This window comes from Jaculus jaculus, chromosome 10 (assembly GCF_020740685.1).
Source record: "Jaculus jaculus isolate mJacJac1 chromosome 10, mJacJac1.mat.Y.cur, whole genome shotgun sequence".
Classification (NCBI taxonomy): Eukaryota; Metazoa; Chordata; class Mammalia; order Rodentia; family Dipodidae; genus Jaculus; species Jaculus jaculus.
The window spans coordinates 65,488,049-65,509,674 of record NC_059111.1 but is presented as its reverse complement, the minus strand read 5'-3'; the positions used below and the strand labels follow the sequence as shown (position 1 = coordinate 65,509,674).

At 39.5% G+C, this 21,626-nt stretch overlaps 1 protein-coding gene across 1 annotated transcript in view; it reads left to right on the top strand.

Annotated features, from left to right (window-relative positions):
* Slc25a13 (solute carrier family 25 member 13) overlaps window positions 1-21,626 on the top strand; it is a 185,629-nt gene that overhangs the window by 73,212 nt on the left and 90,791 nt on the right. Inside the window, exon 5 of the mRNA XM_045160892.1 lies at window positions 13,564-13,703. Within this exon, the coding sequence (XP_045016827.1) occupies window positions 13,564-13,703 (140 nt within the window). The remainder of the gene's footprint in view (window positions 1-13,563; window positions 13,704-21,626) is intronic.

Genomic DNA, 21,626 nt, shown 5'->3' with positions numbered 1-21,626 from the left:
TGACAGAGCTTTAGGGTTCTGACAGTTGGGGAATGGGAGAGTGAGTGCAGGAAGACTGGAGTTGTACTGGAACTGCTTAGCTCCTCCCACCTGTATCCCCTCCAGCTGGTCTGTGCTGTCTCTCCTTCAAGTTTCTTGACTTTGTAAGGAGGCTGCTGAGTTGGAAAAATCCCCTTATTTGGTCTCTGCTCCTGCAGCTGGACACCAGGCTGGGCGAGTGCTTGGATCTGCAGATTGGTGCCACAAGCACCTCAGTGGGATTCTGACTGGTTTCCTCCTTTCTTGTAGATCTTGGTCTCTCCTGCTTCTCCTGTGTGGCTTGTTTCCAATAAAAACCTATACATCTTCACTTTTCAGACAGAAAAAAAAAAGGGTATTTTGCTGTGGTTTTGCTTAATTCCCTCCCTTGGCTGGTTTGGCCTGACTCCTATACAGCCATCTTACCAGAAGTCCTCTACCATATTTTCTTGCCTGGATCAGTCCTCTATGTTTGCTACAATGAAAGATCCTGCTTAGGCCAATTTTATTTCTTTGATATCCAGCTCATTATATTCTGTTTCATTTTGGGGAAAATTTATTTACATTTATTATTGCTCTTAGCATGTCCATGTTCCCTCCCCTTCTCTTCCTGTTCTCTTTTTCTTTTTTCCCCCTCCCCCTCTTTATCCCTATCTGTCTGTCCTTCCTTCCTTCCTTCCTTCTTTTTTGCTCTCTCTTCTTTTTTCTTCTTTCTTCTTCCTGTGCTAGGGAGAGAGCCTTTAGGGCTTTCTGTATGGTAGGTAGGGTTCTCTAACACTGAACCACATCCCTGGCACTCACTATATTTCCTTACTTTGATACCCAATCTTTGTAAGTAACATTTTACAGGAGCAGGTGGATAACAGAATATTAGGATCAGTAGTACTTTCTCCATAAGTTATGATTCTATATAGATGGAGAAAAGTAGTGTAGTCACAATGGAAAATTATGTCAAAAAAAAATTAGAACTACCAAATTCATCTCTCCCCAAACTAGAACTGTTACATAGTACAGTAATAAATTTTAGGTATTTAGCCAAAATAATAGAAATCAGGACTTAAATATATTTTGTTTATTAATTTGTAAGGAGAGAGAGAGAGAGAGAGAGAGAGAGAGAGAGAGAGAGAGAGAATGAACGAGAATGGATACACCAGCGCCTCTTGACCCTGTAAGTGGACTTCAGATGCATGTACCACTTTGTGCATCTGGCAAAACCAGGATTTTCAAGAGATGTCAGTAATCTCATATTCATTGAATTGATATTCACAATAGCCAAAATGTTGGAAAGACCTAAATTAGTACCAATGAATGAACAGGAAAGCAAATTAGAGAATGACTGGTTCTGAAAAGAAATCCTGCCATAGTCTGGATTAACATTATGCTAAGTGAAAAAAAAAGCCATTCATAGAAAAACAAGTAGGACATGATTCTGCTTATATAGTTACCTAGAACAGAAAAAGTTGAGTCTGGGGTTGTAGCTCAATTGGTAAAGTGCTTGCCCAGCGTGCACAAATGTCTGGCTTTGATCCTCATCAGCAATGTAACTAGAATACAGAGTATTTAATGATTTATACAGTGTACAGAAAAAGCCATTTGGTTGGCTATGAGAATAGTTTGATCTTTTAGAATCCAGACTGGAAGAAATTGGTTTGTGCCCTCTGTTACCCCAAGCAATGTCAATTAGCCTAGAGTTTAAAAAAAACAAAAAAAAAGTACTCAGGAGGCTGAGGCAGGAGAATCTCCATAGATTCAAGACTAGCCTGGGCATACGTATTTGTATGCCAGGCTTGGCTACAGTGAGACCCTGTATCAAAAACAATGAAGCTAGTCCAGTCTTTCTTTTTATTAGAAGTTATAGTGGCCTTTTGTCCTTTAATCTGTACATCACAAGATATAGTTTATTTACTTTAGAGAAAGCTTTCCTGTTTGTATTAATAAGTATTGTGTGGAAAAACAACTCTCCTAAAGGGCAATCTGAAAGCCTAAAACTTAAAACTTATTAAAGCTCTTGTAGTCCTGCAGAAAAATATGTCCTTTAAACTTTGTATAAAGTAGCCTTTAAGGAACTTTCTGTGAACATGAGCATGGAACCTTGTTTGTGCTAAAAACCCAGATGATTTCTGCATTAGTTAATTCTAAGTTATTCCTTTCCAGCTAGTTGGTTCTCTGACCTGGATGATATTCAGAGGGGCCATTGTTGGAGTCTGTCCATGAGTACCTGCAGGGGCTAACATGAGATGGGTGTAGTTTGGGAGAACTGGTAGGCTAGATGAGAGAAGGAATATGAGGAAACAGCCTCCTTAAGTCACTTGTATTTGCATGCCCAAAGGGAGGAGAGTTAAAAGTATGGGAAAGGCAAGTTTTCAGAAGACTCATGGAAATACAGTATTAAGTATAAAGGGCTGAGGATTTTCAGTATTGGACTATAGAGGAGAGCAAACTTTAGATGTAATGCTTTATAGCTCACTGGAAAAGGAAGTTATGGCGGTTTGATTCAGGTGTCCCCTATTAACTTAAGGTGTTCTGAGTGCTAGGTTCCCAGCTGATGGAGAGTTGGGTACTACCTCATGGAGGTAGTGTATTGTGGGGGCGGGCTTATGTGTATCATAGCCAATGTTGGGCACACCCTCCTGTTGCTGTAGTCCATCTGATGTTGGCTAGGATATGATGGCCATTCTCTTCTCATGCCATTGTTTTCCCCTGCCATCATGCAGCTTCTTCCCCTTGAGTCTGTAAGCCAAGATAAACCTTTTTTTCCACAAGCTGCTCTTGGCCAGCTGAATTCTGCCAGCAATAAGAACCTGAAGTCATTTGTTACTTTTGTAAAGACAGTTGGAAAATTAAATAGTTGAAAAGATAGCTGAGAATAGAAATAGTTAAGTATCAGAGCTGGAACATTATTTGGGAAGAATTCTTTTTAATGCTGATTTCAAATGTGGTACCTCACAAAACAATAATGTTCTAGTTTGAAGAGAGAAACAGTGCCCCCCCACCCCAGTATATTTCATATTGAGGCAAGTTTCCTTTTGCAAACAGTCACCTTGCAACAGAAGTTAAGAATTCCAAGTAAGAACAGCATGAGTTTTGAAAGTGAATTCCTCAGCGTTGGTAGCGAATGGGCCTGCATCTGGGGCCTCTTGCATTTGGTGCCTCTTGTCAGAGATCACAAAGGCTGTTCAGAAGCTGTTTCAGTTCACTGGGTCAAAAATCCACTATTTACGAGAAGCTAAATACGGATTTGCACGATTGACCATAATGGCTTCAATTTTGAAAGATAGTAGTATCAGAGAGCACTTCCAGTTGGTGGGATAATCTGAGAATCATCTATGCTCAAATGGCTAAAATATTGTACTTTTTGCTACTTCATCACTCTACTTTAAAAATAGGGAGGGGGAGGTAAGGGCAGGCCTTTTGAGAATGTGGGAGAATGTGGGGAATGTGGAGAGTGAATCACAGTAGCCAGGTGAAAGTGCTCCTTAGTTAACTACTGCCTGAAGGTTAACCAGTCTCTGGAAGGCTGTCATGGCTTAAAGAGATTACAGTGGGCCCTGCACGTGTGTGTGTGTGTGTGTGTGTGTGTGTGTGTGTGTGTGTGTGTGTATGAGCAAGATGAAGTGTTAAGAGAACTTGTTCATAAGAAGGAAGGTGCAGATAACAGAAGACTATTAACATTAAATCCTAAAACTTAAAGCTCTGGGAAAATTTGCCTATTTTAAACTATACAGCTCATTTAAAAATAGTGAAATTATGCCATTATTCTTTCAGTATGAGAGAGAGATAAAAATACAGTTTTTCTAAATTGGAAAATTTGCTGTAATCTTGTTGCTAATGACTGATTTCTTCCAACGGTTGCAAGACAGTTTTTGCTCTGATAGGTTGATAAAGGAAACAAAATCAAGAACATATTGGAAGTTCTCAGAGAAAATTACAGTTTAGGTATATGTTGGGGTGGATAGTTAGACATTTTAATTGAAATAAAGCAGTTACATACTAATATGGGATCACTGTGGGTGTACATTTGTAGTACATCTGCTCTTTAAGCAGTTAAGTAGGGTTAAATGCATGTTAATGCTCTTGTAAGAAAATTATTTTTGATAACATCCGTCTAAGGAAACCAGCTTAGGAAATTGGTTTTTTAAACAATATAGATATTATACTTGCATTTACAGAATGAATTAGGATTCTTGTACTGTTAAGAATTTCAAAGCTTTGTTGTTTTTTTGATTGTGTTCTTTCGTGGTTATGAAAGTTAACAGTAATTGACACAACTGATGATTAAAGCAAGCACTTCTGGAGAGTTACCAAGTCTGCTCTGTTCCTCTGAACACCATTGTACTTGACCTGCTTCTGATGTTATGAAGGCCTGCTAATGATTCATTCTACGTTAACAATACTTCTCTGAGCTGCAGATCACAACCATCTCAGCCAGCCTGTGTTACTGTTTCAATTAATGTATGTGAGAGATGAGAAATATCTGCCAGCTTTTTCTCTCTTTCCTTTTTGTTAACCAACATTAACGACCATGATTGTTGGTGGCTAAGCTAGAGGATATGCAGGCACCTCTGATTTGAGAATAGGATTCCGCCAACCAGGTGGACTGTGGGTTTTGTGACTGCATGGGATGTTTGTTAGTACCAAGCACATGGTAGCTTCATCCTCAATGTGTGGTTTCAGACTGGGCGTGGAGCTTGGGAATGTGTTTTAAATAAGCTCTCCAAGGGAGTCCAGTTCATGTTTCAGGTGAACAATGGCTCATTTCATTTATGCTTTCTTGCACGAGGAAGCAAGGCCAGTAGGGGAACGGAGGCTAATTTCCTCGAGACCGTAACTGTCTTCTGGCTCTAGAAGGACAGAATACCATACAACCTTGAATCAGGGTAGTTCTGTCTCTCCCTAGGTATAGAACTGGACGAGTTTTAAATAGCCTCAATTCTTACATACACCCACCATTATCATATGTGTCATTAGTATAATACTCAGCTCAGCTTGATGGCAAGTGTACTGATCTTTTGAAAGATATTCATCACGAGAATAATAAAAACAGTTTCTAGGCTCTTTAATGTGACATGCTTATGCTGTGCTTACTCCAGTTTGAGGGTACCCATTTTCTTCCTTGAACTTCCTTGGGGAGTCTGAATTGTAGCCAGGGTAAGGCTTTCCTCTTAAAACCCTTAGCTGTGATTAATATAAAAAGGCACTTGTCATATGGGTTTGAAATCGCAGCCTTCACATTGCAGCATGTGGCAGGAGACAGAGCTACATCTATTTACTGTCATGTGATGTTTAACTTGACAGGTCAACTACTTGCCTTTTACGCCATATTCAAAAATATGCCCATAAAGTTGTTGTTTTCCATATCCACAGGGTGGATCATTTTTTAGCAAAATCACAACTTTCTTGGAGGATTTACCCTTGGGAACAGATGGAAGTCCTTGAGAGAAGTGAGACCATTCTGTGGTTCTGTTCCTATCTCCTAGAAGGGTTAATTTAGTATTTAACAAAAACATCCTCTTTGTGTTTATTGTATTAATAGAATTTTTAGACTCTATGAGAGATCTTATGGTTTAGTGTTTGAAATAATATGGCTTGATGAATCTCTTTATTTTAATGGGAAACTCATTTTCATTGATTTGCAGATTCAAAAAGTTGAATCTTTTAGAAGTTAAAGTGCATTAATTGAGTTATTCTGTATGGAAACAAAGATGTAGGAGTTGAAATTAGCATAAGTGAAGACCTTGATGATTTCAGATTATAGTGTGGTGAAGCTTCAGGAGTAAGAGCCATGGAATTTGTAAAAACAAATTCAGTCTAACCACTTAATGGCATGTGCAAGCAATTTGCCAATTAAATATTTCTAGTATTTGAAAGATCTTCAAAGTAAAGAGTGGAGGTTCTTAATCTTTCTTAATTTCATACTTTAAGAAACATAATAGAAAATTATGTAGTTTTTGATCACTTTTTATGTAAAATTTCAGTATGTGGGCTCAGGAAAGGATAAATTTTAAATGTTTGAAGAAAATTAATGCCTTTTGAAATATGTATAAACTATGATATTTCCAAATCACACTGAGCCCATTTTTTTATTATTTGTAAATACTTAATACCCAAATAATAATTTTCAGTAGAATTGAGACCTTAGGTTTAAGAGATTTACTTTATTAATGGTCACCTCACCTACTATGCATAGAATATTATTGTAGGCATAATTTTTTCCAGAATATTCTTGTGAGGTAGGTATTTTATTTCATTTTAATGACTTGACAGTATTGAGTCATATATGGTAAGTAATTTTTCCAGGGATAATAGCAAGGGACAAATCTCTGGCAGATTTCTTCTTTTTTTGTTTTAAGTAAATTTTGTTGAGATATATTTCCTCTGCTTAACCCTTCAAGCATAGTTCATTGGTTTTTAGTACATTCATGAATTGTGCAGCCATCACCACTTTAAATTTGACAACTTGTCTTCCACATGAACTTTACTTTAGCAGTACTTAAGCAGTCATTTCCCCCCTTAGCACCCCATTTTCTTTGGTTCCCTCCTTCCTAGGCAATCATTAGTCTGCTATCTGACTATATGAATTTGTGTCTTCTCAGCATTTTATATAAATACAATCATATAAAGTAGTTTTTATCATAGACTTCTTATAATGATGTTTGTAAAGTTATTCCCATATTAGCATATTCATCTTTCCATTATATAGAGTTCCCAGTCAGCAGGTGCACAGCTTATTTCCTTATGGCTATTTTGAATAATGCTGCATTGTACATTCATATGTACATTTCTGTATGGACATGTATTTCTGTTTCTCATGAGTATACACTTGAGAATAGAATTGCTAGGTCCTATGATAGCTCTGGGTTTAACCTGACTGTTTTCCAAAGTGGCTGTACCATTTTATATTCCCAGCAGTGTGTAAGAGTTCCAATTTCCTCACATACTCACCAACACTTGTTACCTCTTTTTTGATTATAGCCATCCGAGCTAAGTGTTAGCTATTGTGGGTTTGATTTTTATCTCCTGATGGCTAATGATATTGAGCATCTTGTCATGTACTTATTGGTCATTTTTATGTCATCTTTGGAAAAATGTCTCCTAAGGTCCTTTGTTCATTTAAAAATTGAATTGTCTTTTTATTACTGAGTCCTGAGGGTCCTTTGTATATTCTAGAGTTCTCTGTCAGATGTGATTGCAAAATTATTCTCCCAATCTGTGAGCTGGCTATCTTTTCACTTTCTTGGTAGTGTTCTTTACACTATGAAAGCTTAAACTTTGATGGTGTCTTGTTTGTCTGTGTTTTTCCTTTTGCTGCTTATCTTTTTGATGTCAAATCTCATCAACTGTTTCCTAATCTAGTGTCAAAATAGTTATGCTTTTATTTTCTTCTGGAACCCTTTACAGTTTTAACTCTTACATTTGTGTCTTTGATCCATCTGGAGTTAAGTTTTTGTTCATGTGAGATTGGGGCCTGATTATATGATTTTGCTGGTAGATCCATTTATCCATGTGTCATTTGGTTTTATCCATGTGTCATTGTCTTTGCCTGTTGGATTGTCCTCATACCATTGCTGAAATCACTTGACCACCAGCATAAGAGTTAGCCTGAACTAATAGAGATCATCCTACCTCAGCTCGTGAGTGCTAGCATTAGAGGCGTGCACCACCACACCTGCCTAGTTGGTTTTTTGGAGTTATCCTTAGGAAGGAAATAGCAACTACTTTATAACTTCACCCATCCTTAAGAATGGGTCTTTCTGTGTGGCCCAAATTCACCTCAAACTTGCAATCCTCCTTCCTCAGTTGTCCTAGTATTAGGATTACAAATCAGTGACACCATGGCCGCATGGTAGTTGTCTTTTTATGATATTAAGAAATGCAGTTCGAAACAGCAAAGTGGAGAAAGTAGGGTCTCATAAATAAACAAATAAGCCTTGAGCTTATTTGGTAAAGTTTTGACTTAGACAAAACCGCCATTACTTGGTGATCTGATGGGAGAAAAGGCCTTCCAAACATAGTTCATTTGGCACAGACTGAAACCACAATGATTATGTGTGAAAAGATGCTAATTTGCTTTCACTTTCAGGAGGAGTAGCTGAGCTAAGAAAGTATGACAGAGACAATAAAACTTAAATTGAAGGCTCTCTATCTCTGCTTTCCTTTTTTTTTCTTTAAAAAAATACTTATTTATTTGTTTGAGAGAAAGAGGCAGACAGAGAGTGAGTATGGGCAAGCCAGGGTTTCCTGCCACTGCAAGTGAACTCCAGATCCGTGCTCTGTTTAGTGCATCTAGTTTTATATGGGTACTGGGGAATTGAATGAACCCAGGCCATCAGGCTTTGAAAGCAAGCACCTTTAACCACTGCACCATCTCTGCAGCCCTGCTTTTCCTTTAAAATTTTATTTCTTTACCATGGTAGCTCCTGCGGTTTAGTGCTAATACCATGTGGACCTGATGTTAACTCATTCTTATGGGCTGTACATGGCTACAGTCTCATATCCCCTGTCATCCGCCTTCTTCCTGCAGAATCTGATACTGTGTTTAAAGGCTGTGCTACTCTGGAAGTGTAGCTAACTCACTAAGGATTGGCCATTATTCCTACAGTAGGTGGTATGCTAGAACTTCTGGTTAAGAAAATGGTAACTGAACCATATTCCTCTTGTCCATTCATTTTTACACTGCATAACTTCAGGGGGGTTGTGGTTATATGAACCATGTAATGAATGACTGTCATCCACTGAAGTTTTGCAGCATGGTGACCCTGTATGTCTACCCACTGCCCGTCTTGTGCCTTACTGTGTTTTACGGACTGGTGTGGAAATTACCCTGTCTCCTCCCTTTCATATTTTGTCTTTTCAGTGGAGAGTTAAAAATTAATGTGTGAATCTAACCTTTCCATAAGTCACTGACATCATTTTAATCAAATGAGGTCCTGAACTCTTACATCCAAAAAAGCTGGTGATGTTGATTAAAGGATAGTTCATTTAGATCCTTTCTAGACTCAAATCTGTCTGGAAGTAGAGCTGGAGTATGTAAGACTATTACTGACATGTTGGGGTTGTCTCAGAAGGATTGTCTTTAACCGTTGCACCATTGTGAACTTTTTGTCACTCATGACGGTTTCAACGCCATTTAGAGAGAAGCTGCTCCTTGCCCACACGCCCATGCCAGCCACATAGGGAAGTCACATGTGAGCAGCAGGCCTCGGTTGGCACAGGACTAATACTATGCATGGGAAAGAAAGGCTCATAGGAAATTTGTGCAAATGTGAATTCTCATCTCAGGGGTATATACATACCAATAGGTATCTTTTGAAACAAATAGGATTGTCTGATTTCGGAGTTGAGTGATATTCTTCAGAATAGCTTTGCAGTTTCCTGACTGTAATGCTGGGTTTCAGTACTTCAGACAGACATTTTCAAAAGATGGACAAGTTCTTGAACAGTGGAAAGAGTGCTGTAAAGAGCTAAAGGTTCAAAGTTTTGTATTCAAGCCTGACTGCAAGTAAGAAAATCATAGGAAAAATAAGGCCATTGAGTAGAATAGATCCTATTTTAAATTCATTCACTAATTCTTAAAGTAATTTAGATTCATGTATAACAGACGGATAAACATGTTTGTGTAAGTATCTTAAGTATATGCGGGGAAAAAAAGAAAAGAGAAAGTTTATTATCCCTCTTTGCCACAAGTTTCTACATTACCCTGTTTTCCTTCTTTTATACTGACACTAAAATGAACAAGTGCCCTTTTTATTGTTTGTCTAATTCCTTCTGTTACTTTTCTTTTTCATTTCTTTGTTGAGGCGGGGTCTTAATTTTACCCAGGCTGACCTGGAACTCACTTTGTAGCCCCAGGCTGGCCTCAAACTCACTGAGATCCTCCTACCTCAGCCTCGTGAGTGCTGGGGTTAAAGACATGCACCGCCACGCCTAGCCCCTTTCTGTTACTTTCTATGGGATGTGAAGGGGAGGTCAAGAGAAAGGGTCTTATTTTTGACAACTGTCCTATGATTCTTACATTAAAAGTATTTTTCCAGCCTATTGGAGAAGGGAATCTTTAGCTTCCTTGAGTATCATCAGAAAGTTCTTTTTGATTTCTTACTGTTTCTCTAAAAGTTGATTATAGTGTAAAATTATAAATAAGGTATTTAATAACACTGTGGTTTTGGCCCTGCCTTTATCATCTGAGCATTGTTTCTCATTTGATAGTGTATCGGTGTTGAATTAAAGACTGTTGTTGAATTTGCTGGCTGCTCCATGGTGGTAGGAGGCAGTGGGGTGGTGGTGGGAGGAGTGGTCGACATCTAGAAAAGGAAAGGAACTACAGGTTATCTCAGTGGTAGAAAGACAGGCTTCATGATGGAGGCATGAAATCATACTTGCACATGGCAAGGGCTCAAGACATTTTGGCTGTTGTTATTAGTAGAATGGGAACCCAACACATTTGAATTTCTGTTCAGTAATTTCTTCTCCAGTGTGAAGAAGGTCTTCTTAGTTCATCTTGTTGGCTGTAGGCCAGATGCTCTAGAACATCCTCCCCTGCTTTATTCACTTTATTCTCCTTATAGTTTGTCACCTTCCTCCTATAAGTGAAGAAGACTTAACAAGTCCAGAGAAATTGAAGATTATATCTTGAAATCTTTATTTTATTGGTCCCCTTAGGGCCAGCCTGAGGTTTTCTGCCACCTTTCATAAAATTTATGTGCAGCATATTCTGATTTTTATTACCTTCACTGTGCTAATACATATACAACCTCATAGTGACAGCAGCACTGACTTTAAAAATTTCAGGAAACTTTAAAAGCATGGAATAAAAATTTTGTGGGCATAATGGGGGTGGAAGTGGAAATTTGGGGTAAATAGTAGAAACATGTGCCAAAGATTTTGGCACCCCTCAGAGAACTAAAGACCATTTTCTTTTCTTTTAATAACTCCAACAGAGCAACATGGTAGGCAGGAAGGTATTAGGTGCTATTTGTTTATAAAAATGAACACATTTGGTGGGTATATTTAAAAATGGGGAAGGATTGACTAATATAATAGTTCACTCCACCCAGTAAATACATACTTTCGTTATGGGGCAAGAAAGACTAATAACGAAATCATAGTGCTTTAAAAAATAATTTTTATTAGCTAGGCGTAGTGGCACACGCCTTTAATCTTAGCACTTGGGAGGCAGAGGTAGGAGGAACACCATAAGTTCGAGGCCACCTTGAGACTACATAGGGAATTCCAGGTCAGCCTGAGTTAGAGTGCAATCCTATCTCAAAAAACCAAAACAATAATAATAATAATAATTATTTTCATGTTCTTTTGCGTCAGTCCTTGTACATGTCTGTATGTGTGTCCTATCACTAGCACCCTCTTCCACTTCTGTAGGAAAGGAGGAACAGATATACAAAGTGTGCTGGTCAGCACAACTTGAATTGGAGTTATTTGAACAATACAAGAACTGTTAGACCACAAAAAAAAAGTAATACAATATTAAAGGTTCAAGGTGCTGGATTTTCATCCTGATTCTTTTGGCTTCAAGATCAGCTTGATAATTTTTTGACTTGCTAAAGGTCAAATAGTCTTTTTTAAAAATGTGTTTATAAGATACATGTGGGTACATATATTCCACAATGAGCCTTGGGTGTCCATTTTCTTCTTCCAATTTGTTTAAGACAGGATCTCCACTGAGCCACCTTTCCCAGCCCTCAGATAGCCATAGAGGTGTTGAGTATGTGCTTGAAGTCTTTAACTGACTCCAAAATCTTTCAGAGTAGGTCTTGCTTATGTCACATGTTTCTCTGTTAGGTCTCTATTCTATTACTGAAAATTGAATTCTGTCCCTCACTAGAAAACAATCCCTGTATACTGAAACAGGACAAATGTGAGAATGGTTTTAGCCTTTAACTTGTGAGTGTATATGATTGTTTTATTTTGTTTGGTAGGGTTATTAATTTTGATTTCTTGTCTGGTTCCATTAGGAGTTTTGTATTTCGGCCACAGTTTTTATAATATAAGTGTGTCACTTGAGTTACTTTTTAATAAGAAGAAATTGCAATGCCAACTTTATGTTTGTTTTTTTTTTGTTTTGTTTTATTTTTTGTTTTTGTTTTTGTTTTTCGAGATAGGGTCTCACTCTAGCCCAGGCTGACCTGGAATTCACTATGGAGTCTCAGGGTGGCCTCGAACTCACGGCAATCCTCCTACCTCTGCCTCCCGAGTGCTGGGATTAAAGGCGTGCGCCACCACGCCCAGCTTTATGTTGTTTTTTTAAAAACTTTTTGACAGCCTCTTTCCATATAGACAATATGATCACAATTCCATCTCCTTCTACAGAATCCCTTCTTTCCAGCTGTTCCACCATTCAAGTACTAACCAGGCTCCACCCTGCTTAGCTTAGAAGATCAAATGAGATCAGGCAGGTTCAAGGTGGTATGGCTTTAGACTCCAGCTATTTTCCTTCTTGATGTCATTTTTCCCCTGTAGGACTTGTGTAGGTCGCATCAGCCAGTGTGAGGTCATGAGTGCCATGACTACTTTGGATATGGAAAACAGTATTGCAAAGCATTCCTTCCCTTTCTTTAGCTCTTACATTCTTTCCACCCCCTTTTCTACAATAGTCCCTGAGCCTTTGAGGGTGTGATAGAGATGTCTCAGTGCTGAACCGTTCACTGGCACTTCTCAGCACTTTTATGAGTTTTGAGTTTCCCCAGCACTTGCTGCTATATGTAGAGAAACTTCTCTAAACAAAAGTGAGAGTAGCACTAATATATGAACATAAATATAATTATTTAGATGGTAGTTTGGTGGTTATACTATATCCATTTAGACAAACAATAGTAGTAGTTTCCCCCCTAGGGCTTTTGCCCTCCCCAGACATAAGGCTAAGTTTTTAGCATTCATGGAAAGGGCCTCAAATCTAATCAGAGAACAGTTGGTTTTCCCCATAACAGATATGCCACCATTGCACTTGTTGGCACATTTGGCCATTAAACTTGCCATGTCCCCTACTGGTTAGGATCACTAATGACTGCTAGTCACCTATAGGTTCCATAGCCCTTTCCAGCATCATGACAGCTAGTCAAAGCAAAGAGGCTTCCACCTTGGCTCTAGCTTGATTTCTCAGTGTCCTATAGGTCAAGCATATTGTGTTTTCAGAAGGAGGATCTTACCATCTAGTTGGTGGCCAACCAAGAGCTTTAACAATAAGCTGTAATGTTTTAGGGGCATCAGGGGCCTCCTAACCAACAACTCACTGGAAAGTATCCTACCTCAGTACTAATTTTTTGCTTGTAATAATCGATGACTTCTGAGAACAGCAGTATCCAACCACATGGTCAATACTCTCTCTTTTTTTTAAGACATATATTATTTAGCTAGTGAAGTATGTTTCCATATAGCTTTTTCATAACAGCTTTAATTTTGATTAACCCTCCTATCATTCCCCTCCTCTCTTCTGTACCCTGACCTTACTTAAACCATTTGACCTTCAATTTAAGTTTTTATAAGAAGGAATCTAGTCAACTTTTTTTGTTTTAACCAATTTTTCTTTTCTTTCAGAGGATGTCAAGCAAGTGTTTGGACAGACCACAATTCATCAGCATATTCCATTTAACTGGGATTCAGAATTTGTGCAACTACATTTTGGAAAAGAAAGGAAAAGGCACCTGACATACGCAGAATTCACTCAGTTTTTGCTGGTGGGTCCAATCATACACACACACACACACACATATATATACATATATATATGTATATATGTATATGGAGAGAGAGAGAGAGAGGGAGAGGGAGAGATATTAAGTAAAACTTGGGATTAAAGCATGTGCAAAGCGATCGTTGCTTGGCCTTCTGCCCTGAACTCAGATTTACCACAGCTTTGTAATGCCGGGACAGCTACCACAGTTGAGGCTCTTCTTCATTTGATTATTGACATCATAGAGTTAAGTGAGTTCTTAAAAGACTGTAGAACCCGTTGGTGCTTGGAAGGTACACAAAAGGATTTCCACAAGATCACTTGAGTCACAGGGGGCAAAATCATAACTTGAAATAAGGACTTCTGACCAGCTCCTACTCTGGCATTACTGATCTTCTCCTATGAAATGAGCAGATGGTTCACCACTTCTGGGCTGAGGGCATCTTCTTGCTGGGCAGCTGAAGGAGCTGGCTGCATTCCTGAAGTTCCACTTCTCTGAGGTACACCTTCCTATGGTCCTTTCTTTGCCTCTTCCTTCCATTGTGAGCAGATCACTGGGCAATTGATTAAGCCATCCAAAGAATATTGAAAAATATAATTACATCATTCTTAATTCTATCAAAATGCTATATTGAAATCCATTATTTGTAAGTTCACATAATATTAATTTTAAAACTAGAGGCTAGATAGCTAGCTTAGTTTATAAAGTACTTGCTTCAGAAACAAGAGGAACTGAGTTCAAGTCCCAAAAACCCATATAAAAGTAACAAAGCAGAGTGTGGTGCAAATACTGGTAATCTCAGTGCAAGGGAGGCAGAAATTGGTAGATCTCTGGAGTTTGTTGGCTACCAGTGTAGCCTACTTGGAAAGTCCCTGCCAGTGACAGACCCTATCTGAAAAGGGTGGAGAGCACCAGAGGAATGACAGCCAAGCTTGTCTTCTGGTCTCTGTAAGCACATACACTGTAGTTAGCTTCTCACTGCTGGGACAAAACATCTGACCACAAGCAGTTCATGGGAGGAGAAAGTTTAGTCAGCTTAGAGCCTTAAGGGGCAGTTTCATCATTGCAGGGGAAATCGTGACACAACAAGAAGCTGGGCATCACATTTTGTCACAACAGCGTAAAGTAGTAGTCTGAGTGATTTAGTTCTGAACTCCCAGTGGGCTGGACTAATGAACCTGTTGATCCACCATCAGTGACAAACCTCCAAAAAAGCTCCACAACCTTTATAAATTGACACTGGGGACCAAATTTTCAAAAGGCTATGGAGACACTTCACATTCAAACCACTATATTTTTGCACACAAGCATGTGTACTTGTACATATATGTACCCCCTCCCATGAACACACATACACACAAAGTTAATAAAAAATAAACATATCTTTACAGGTTAGATTTTCTCTGAGAAGTATAATATTTAAAAATCCTAGAACATTTAGTTAGTGGAGGTCTATATCTACCTCTCTATGTAGCTTATATAGAGGTCTCTAATAAAATTAACTCATTGGGGGTCTAATGCCTTTGCTTTAAATTTGCTACTTAACAATGATCATGTCAGATTATTGTTTTGGTATGTTTTAAACCTCAAGGAACAAGTTAGCAGGAAAATCACCTTCAGTTTTTTGTTCCTAGAAATCTCATTAGTGAGTATCCTGGGTTCTGCTTTGTGCTGTAAACCTCACTAGATGAGCAGAGGTTGGAAGCACAGCTTTGGTCAAGAGGATAGGATGGACACACATCTACACCATTCTGGTGCTCTTCATATGCACTTTGTGGCATCTGTGCTTAGACACTAACATATGTACTAGGTTAGCCTCCGACCATGCTTTGCTTTTAGCCTATAGTAAGATTGTCATGATATGTAGAATTTGTTATGCTTCTTAGTTTGCTTTTATTTTCCTGACATTTGGATATTTACAACAAGATGCCTTAAGCCATGTATGAAGGGTCATGTCAGTAATCTCAGCACGCAGGAGACTGAGGCAGGAAGATTACTGCAAGTTCAAGGCCATGTTCTGGGCTACAAAATCAGATCATGTCTCAAAAAAAGAATTACATTTTCCTATCCCCCCAAAATACAAGATGCCTTACCTCTCCCCTTAAATTTTGTTTGTTAGACATGTTGATGTTTGAATCCCCATTTTCAATCCTGTGTAAGCAGTTAGAATGACTTGAGTGACTCAGGTGGGGAATAGAATGAGTTGGGTTTTGCTATTGTTTATAAAGGACATTGGCACGCAGTAGGAGACGATCTTCATTTTGATGAGGAATAATTATAATCATGCTATTGAGACAAATGCATCAAATTGGTCTTATGGAACACAGCCTAATTAACTTTTAGTCTTAATGGGATATTAGCAGTATTAACCATGATCGCATTTCCCCCTTTAAGTGAGGATCAATTATGCTGAATTGAGTGGACTGTAAGCACGGCATCTTCTAGGCCTTTCTCCAGAGATGCAGAAGCCAAGGGCAGGAGTAGATGACTCAGGGATTACTGGTGTGTTTCCAGCTGCAATTTGTAGGCCATTCACCTTAACTTGATTCCATTCTGAGTTGGTAAATGGGAACACACCAGTGCCCTGCATGGCATGTGTTTGACTTTGGGGCCAGAATGGATACCTTAAACGTTTACTAGATTAAAGTGGCTGTAGTGGTTAAAGTGTTTGGTTAGGGCCTTGCTTTTCACCGCCACCACAGACCCGGATGGAAAGGAATGAGTAGGTATATCATCCTAGGCTTTCAGAGTGGTTTTGAGGTCTGCCCTGGTTCACTTCCCTCCATTTCCAATGCTGTAATCCTGTGCATGCTGGTGGAGCCTCAAACCTCTCTTTCTGCTCTCTTTCTTGTTTGCTTCCTTGTGTTCATTTCCAGGTGCAAACAGTGCCTGCAAGACACTAGGGAGCTTCATCTCCTGTGCTTTAGGCTTCTGCTCTGTCTGCTATGCTCCGCCTTTCTGTTCTAGGGCAGGGCTTAGCACCACTAGCCTCACCTTATACAGGCAGGGTGATACTTAGCTGTCAGAGACAGGAGAAAGCTGTTGCCTTGCATGTCTCTCCCTGTCACTGATGAAGAGGAACAGCTGGTAGGGATAGCTAAGTGCTTCTGCTTTCTGAGATCCCAAGTGGATACAGCAATATAGCACTGCTCTATTTCCTAGAGGAGAGCTCACCAAGTTTAGCCAGCAAGTTTGGTGCCCAGGCCTGTGCATGCACATGTGTGTACTTTGATGGGCAATGTCCTCTGCAATTTCAGATTTTTCTACATTTAATAATGTTCATGTGGTTGGTATAAACTGCTGTGTGGCTAGAGAATCTGACTTGGCTCACATGTTTACCTTCTCACAGTTTATATAACTGCCCCATCCCTGAGGTGGTTGCTGACACAGGCATTGCCTAAACAGTGAGCTGGTATGTCTTTGCCTGTACTTTGCTTATAGAGTTCATAAAATGGTACAGCAGTGCAATAGATACTTTTGGAGCTGAGCTTGCCTTATGTATAATGTGCATCTAACTGGTAATATTGGAGCAAGTGGCATGGCACAAAGCCTCCTTCCCGTGCTCATGTTCCTCATTGATAGGAAAGGATTTCACAAAGGACTGCAGCTGCATTTTCTGTTGCTCCTTTATATGGACTGTTGCATTTAGGGATGCTAATTTTTTACACTCGGTTCTTTAGTCTCCACCTCATGAATGATGGTCTGCATGTGTCTTGGTCTGGAGAGATGGCTTAGTAGTTAAGGTGCTTGCCTGGGAAGCCTAAGGACCCAGGTTTGATTCTTTAGTACCCACATAAGCCATATGCATAAGGTGGCATATGAGTCTGGAGTTTGTTTACAGTGGCTAGAGACCCTGGCATGCCCATTCTGTCTCTTTCCCTCTCACAAATAAAGAAATAAGTAAATACACTTATGTATACAGTTTTATGTATGTGTATTATGTGTGTGTGTGTTTACATGCAGTGTATGCACTTGTATGTAGAGATGTTGTGTGCCCCCTGAACATGTGTGCAGAAGCCTGAGGACATCAGGTGTCTTCCTCCATCACTCTTCTGCTGTACTTCCTTGAGGCTGTCTCTCACTGAGCTTGGTGTGAGGCTCACCATCTTTCACTTACACTGGCCGACCAGGACACCCCAGCAGTTCTGTGCTCTGTGCATCCCAACTCAGTGCTTGGGTTACAGCAAGTGTGGGCATACTTGATTTTTTTTTTTATGGGCACTAGGACTCAGGTCCTCTCACTGGGCTAGCCATCTCCTCAGTCCCTGTATGTGTATTTTAAAATATTCTGCAAGCCTCTCCATATACTTCTGCCCTCAGCTTTTAGCTTAATTATATACTTTAGTGTTAGCTGAGATTTTTAGAAAGCAATATGGGGAGATTTTCCTGATTTTTACCTGGTGGCATTTCAAACTATCCTGCACTTTAGTGCTGCAGTTATTCCTCAGATGAGGGAAAACGTTTGTTTCAGCAACTTTGTGTCGAACACCAAGGTTTGTCAAGAAGCCCGTGCTAATGGCTGAGAGATGCAGTCTGGAGCCTTTCATGTAAAAATGTGGGAATTAGTCTGCTTATGTCCACTTCATAGTGCAGTGGGGAAAATGGCAAGCAGGTTGGCCTGGTGAAATGGCTCAGTGGGGGCTGGAGAGATGGCTCGGCAGTTAAGCTCTTGCCTGTGAAGTCTAAGGACACTGGTTCGAGGCTCAATTCCCCAGAACCCACATTAACCAGATGCAGAAGGGGCCGCATGGATCTGGAGTTCGATTGCAGTAGTTGGAGGCCCTGGCGCGCCCATTCTCTCTCTCGCTCTTTCTGCCTCTTTCTCTCTTTTTCTCTCTGTCACTCTCAAATAAATAAAAATGAACAAAAAAATTTAAAAAAAAGAAAGAAATGCCTCAATGGTTAAAAGTACTTGCTACCCAAGACTGACCAGAACCTATGTAAAGCCAGACCTAAGTAGTACCCCAGAACCTATGTAAAGCCAGACCTAAGTAGTACGTGCATATGTAATTCTAGTGTGCCTATGGCAGTTGAAGGCAGACTCAGGAGAACCCAAAGCTTGCAAGCCAGGTCACAGTGGCAAACAACAAGGAAATTTCTGTCTCTCTCAAACAAAGTGGAAGGAGAAGATCAACACCCAGAGGTTATTCTGTGACCTCTGTGTGTACCTTATGACATATACACATATATACATAAACAAATAACATGTATCATATATGCATACATACACAAAAACGTGCAATAACATTGCAAACAGGTATAAAACATAGGGTCTTGTTGTAGCCGAGTCTGAGTTGGAATTCACTATGTAGTCTCAAGGTGGCCTCGAACTCACAATGATCCTCCCACCTCTGCCTCCCGGGTGCTGGGATTAAAGACATGTGCCACCTCGCCTGCCAGAGTCACTCTTCTGGTTTGTAGCATACACTTGAATAGCGTTATAAACCCATAATTATAACTAACATACACAGTTTGAGCATTTCACCTGCCAAAGTACAAGCACACATGAGCATAAGTTCATCTAGTTAATTTCTCATTTTACATATGAGAAGAAATGCTGTTTTCATTTTAGAAGCTTTTAGAATTACCTTAATTTGTGGCTTTGATTCACATTTCTCTAACAACTAGTTATGTTAGACATCTTTTCAATGTGTATTGAACACTCACATATCTTCTAAGAAATGTTTATTCCTTTCCCTTTTTTTAAAATCATATTTATTTGAGAGAGAGAGAGAGAGTGACAGACAGTCAGACAGACAGTTATATAATGGGTGTGCCAGGGCCTCTATCCACTGCAAACTCCAGACATATGTGCCACCTTGTGCATCTGGCTCATGTGTGTACTGGGGAATTGAACCTGTCCTTAGGCTTTGCAGGCAAGTGCCTTCACCACTAAGCCATCACTGTAGCCTTTCTTTCCCCATTTTTTTTTTTTTTTTGAGTAAATATCACTTGAGAGGACAGACTAAAAACTCTTAAAACTTTTTTTGTTTTCGTTTTGTCAAGGTAGGGTCTTACTGTAGCCCAAGCTTACCTAGAATTCACTATGTGGTCTGAAAGTTCTCTCTCCTGTCTGCTCATCAAGTGGAGCTTGGAATATGATTGCTTGATCCCAGAGAGAGGCCTGGTACATGAATGTTTACCATAGCTTTTTTTCAGCATCCCATTTTGTTAGAAGAGGAAGTTGAGACTCAGGGAGGTGAATCTTAGGTGATAGACCTGGGGACCAAGGTAAGGAGCAAAGGTGTGTCACACTGGTAAGGATGCCTGTGTATAGATAGATCACACTTTTGGAGGTAGAGCATAGGCATGGAGGAATGCAGCTGAACACTTTTGGTTCGTTCTGTTAAGTCAGACTGATCTGTAATTTGGATCAGCCCAAGTATTTCTTTTTTTACTTTTAATTTTTGGGGGAGTTTTTGAGGTAGGGTCTCCCTCTAGCCCAGGCTGACCCGAAATTCACTGTATTCTCAGGATGGCCTTGAACTCACAGAATCTCTGCCTCCTGAATTCTGGGATTAAAGGTGTTCATCAACACATCTGGCCAAGTCTTCTTTGTATAAAAATGGACCTTTTGGTTGTTCAGGTTCTGAGCCCTAGGATTCAATGCTGCAAGTCTTCTGCTCTTTGGTCCATGTGGTTGCTTAAATATCCCCGCAAAATTCAGAGATTCTGTGCTCTTGTTAGCCATGGTCTTGACTTTCTTGTGATCATTGTTTGGGGCTACCTGCATTGTTTGGCATGGAATCCTCATGTGTAAAAATTTCAACACAAAAGCCTAGGTATATTTTTTAAAATGCTGTCTCCACCCACAAACAAGAAAACATACCTTTAGTCATGGCAACATCAAATCCTCAAGCTTCAGTATTAATGAGGGATTTTACATGCTAACAAAAAATGACCACTTGTAGAACTCCCCAACAGTTACCAGGGTTCTTTTCTAGGGTTGAATAACCCAAGCCATTTATTTTTCCCCTTTATCCCCCAACTTGCCATTTGTAATGAAATTATCTCAACTGTGGGTCCTCAGTAAATAGAGACCACACTTCGTATTTGCAAGTCCTTTCATACTGGAGTATATAAGGATGTAGGTATTAGTTCATAAATGGAAGTATCACTTCGTGTTCTGAAAGGAAATACTGGGTACAGATGGGCTGATGTTTACCACGTGAACTTCAGAGGGTTAGGTTCTGTTTGGTATCCAAAGGGAAGCTTGGTGGCTAGGATGATCAGATGCAGGACACATTCCATTTGTAGCATACACAACCTACATTTAGGGCAAAGGGAAGTCAGGCTTCACTGTGTGCCTATGTTTAACTCCCCTGCTTGCTGTCTCGCTGAGCAGTATCTCCCCAGCTGTTACCCGTTGGAAGTTTAGCATTAAGTCAGAAGAGCAAGGACGCTGAGATGGAACCACTGTGGACTTGGTTTTCCTCAAGGTGCTGCTGTACATGATGAGTCACAAGGGGTGGAATTTCACTCTGAACTCTGACTGCAGGGCAGAATGTGGGAAGCACAAAGGAATGTGAACTGGAACTGTTGATCTCTACCCATTCATTGCTCAGTTCCATTTTTACTAGATTTAAGAATATGCAGATCTTTATCTTCATATTTAAACTTTTCTCCAAGTTAGTATAATTAGTATAGAATTATGGAAAAGGGTATATTTATATTAAATAGTAAACAGGTTCTAATACTTGATGCAATATAAAATTTCCTTGAAATAGGGCTAAATGTGATACCATATTTTTGAACAAAAATTCCTTACATATTTTTGTTCTTTGTATTGATAAACAGCTTCATTTTGCTCACACTTCTTGTATTGCCACCTCCAAAATGCAGTACTTATGAATCATTTTCTTAACTCTACTTTTATTCAAAATTTAAAATCTCACAATCCAGAAAAACTGCAAATTAACTAGGAGG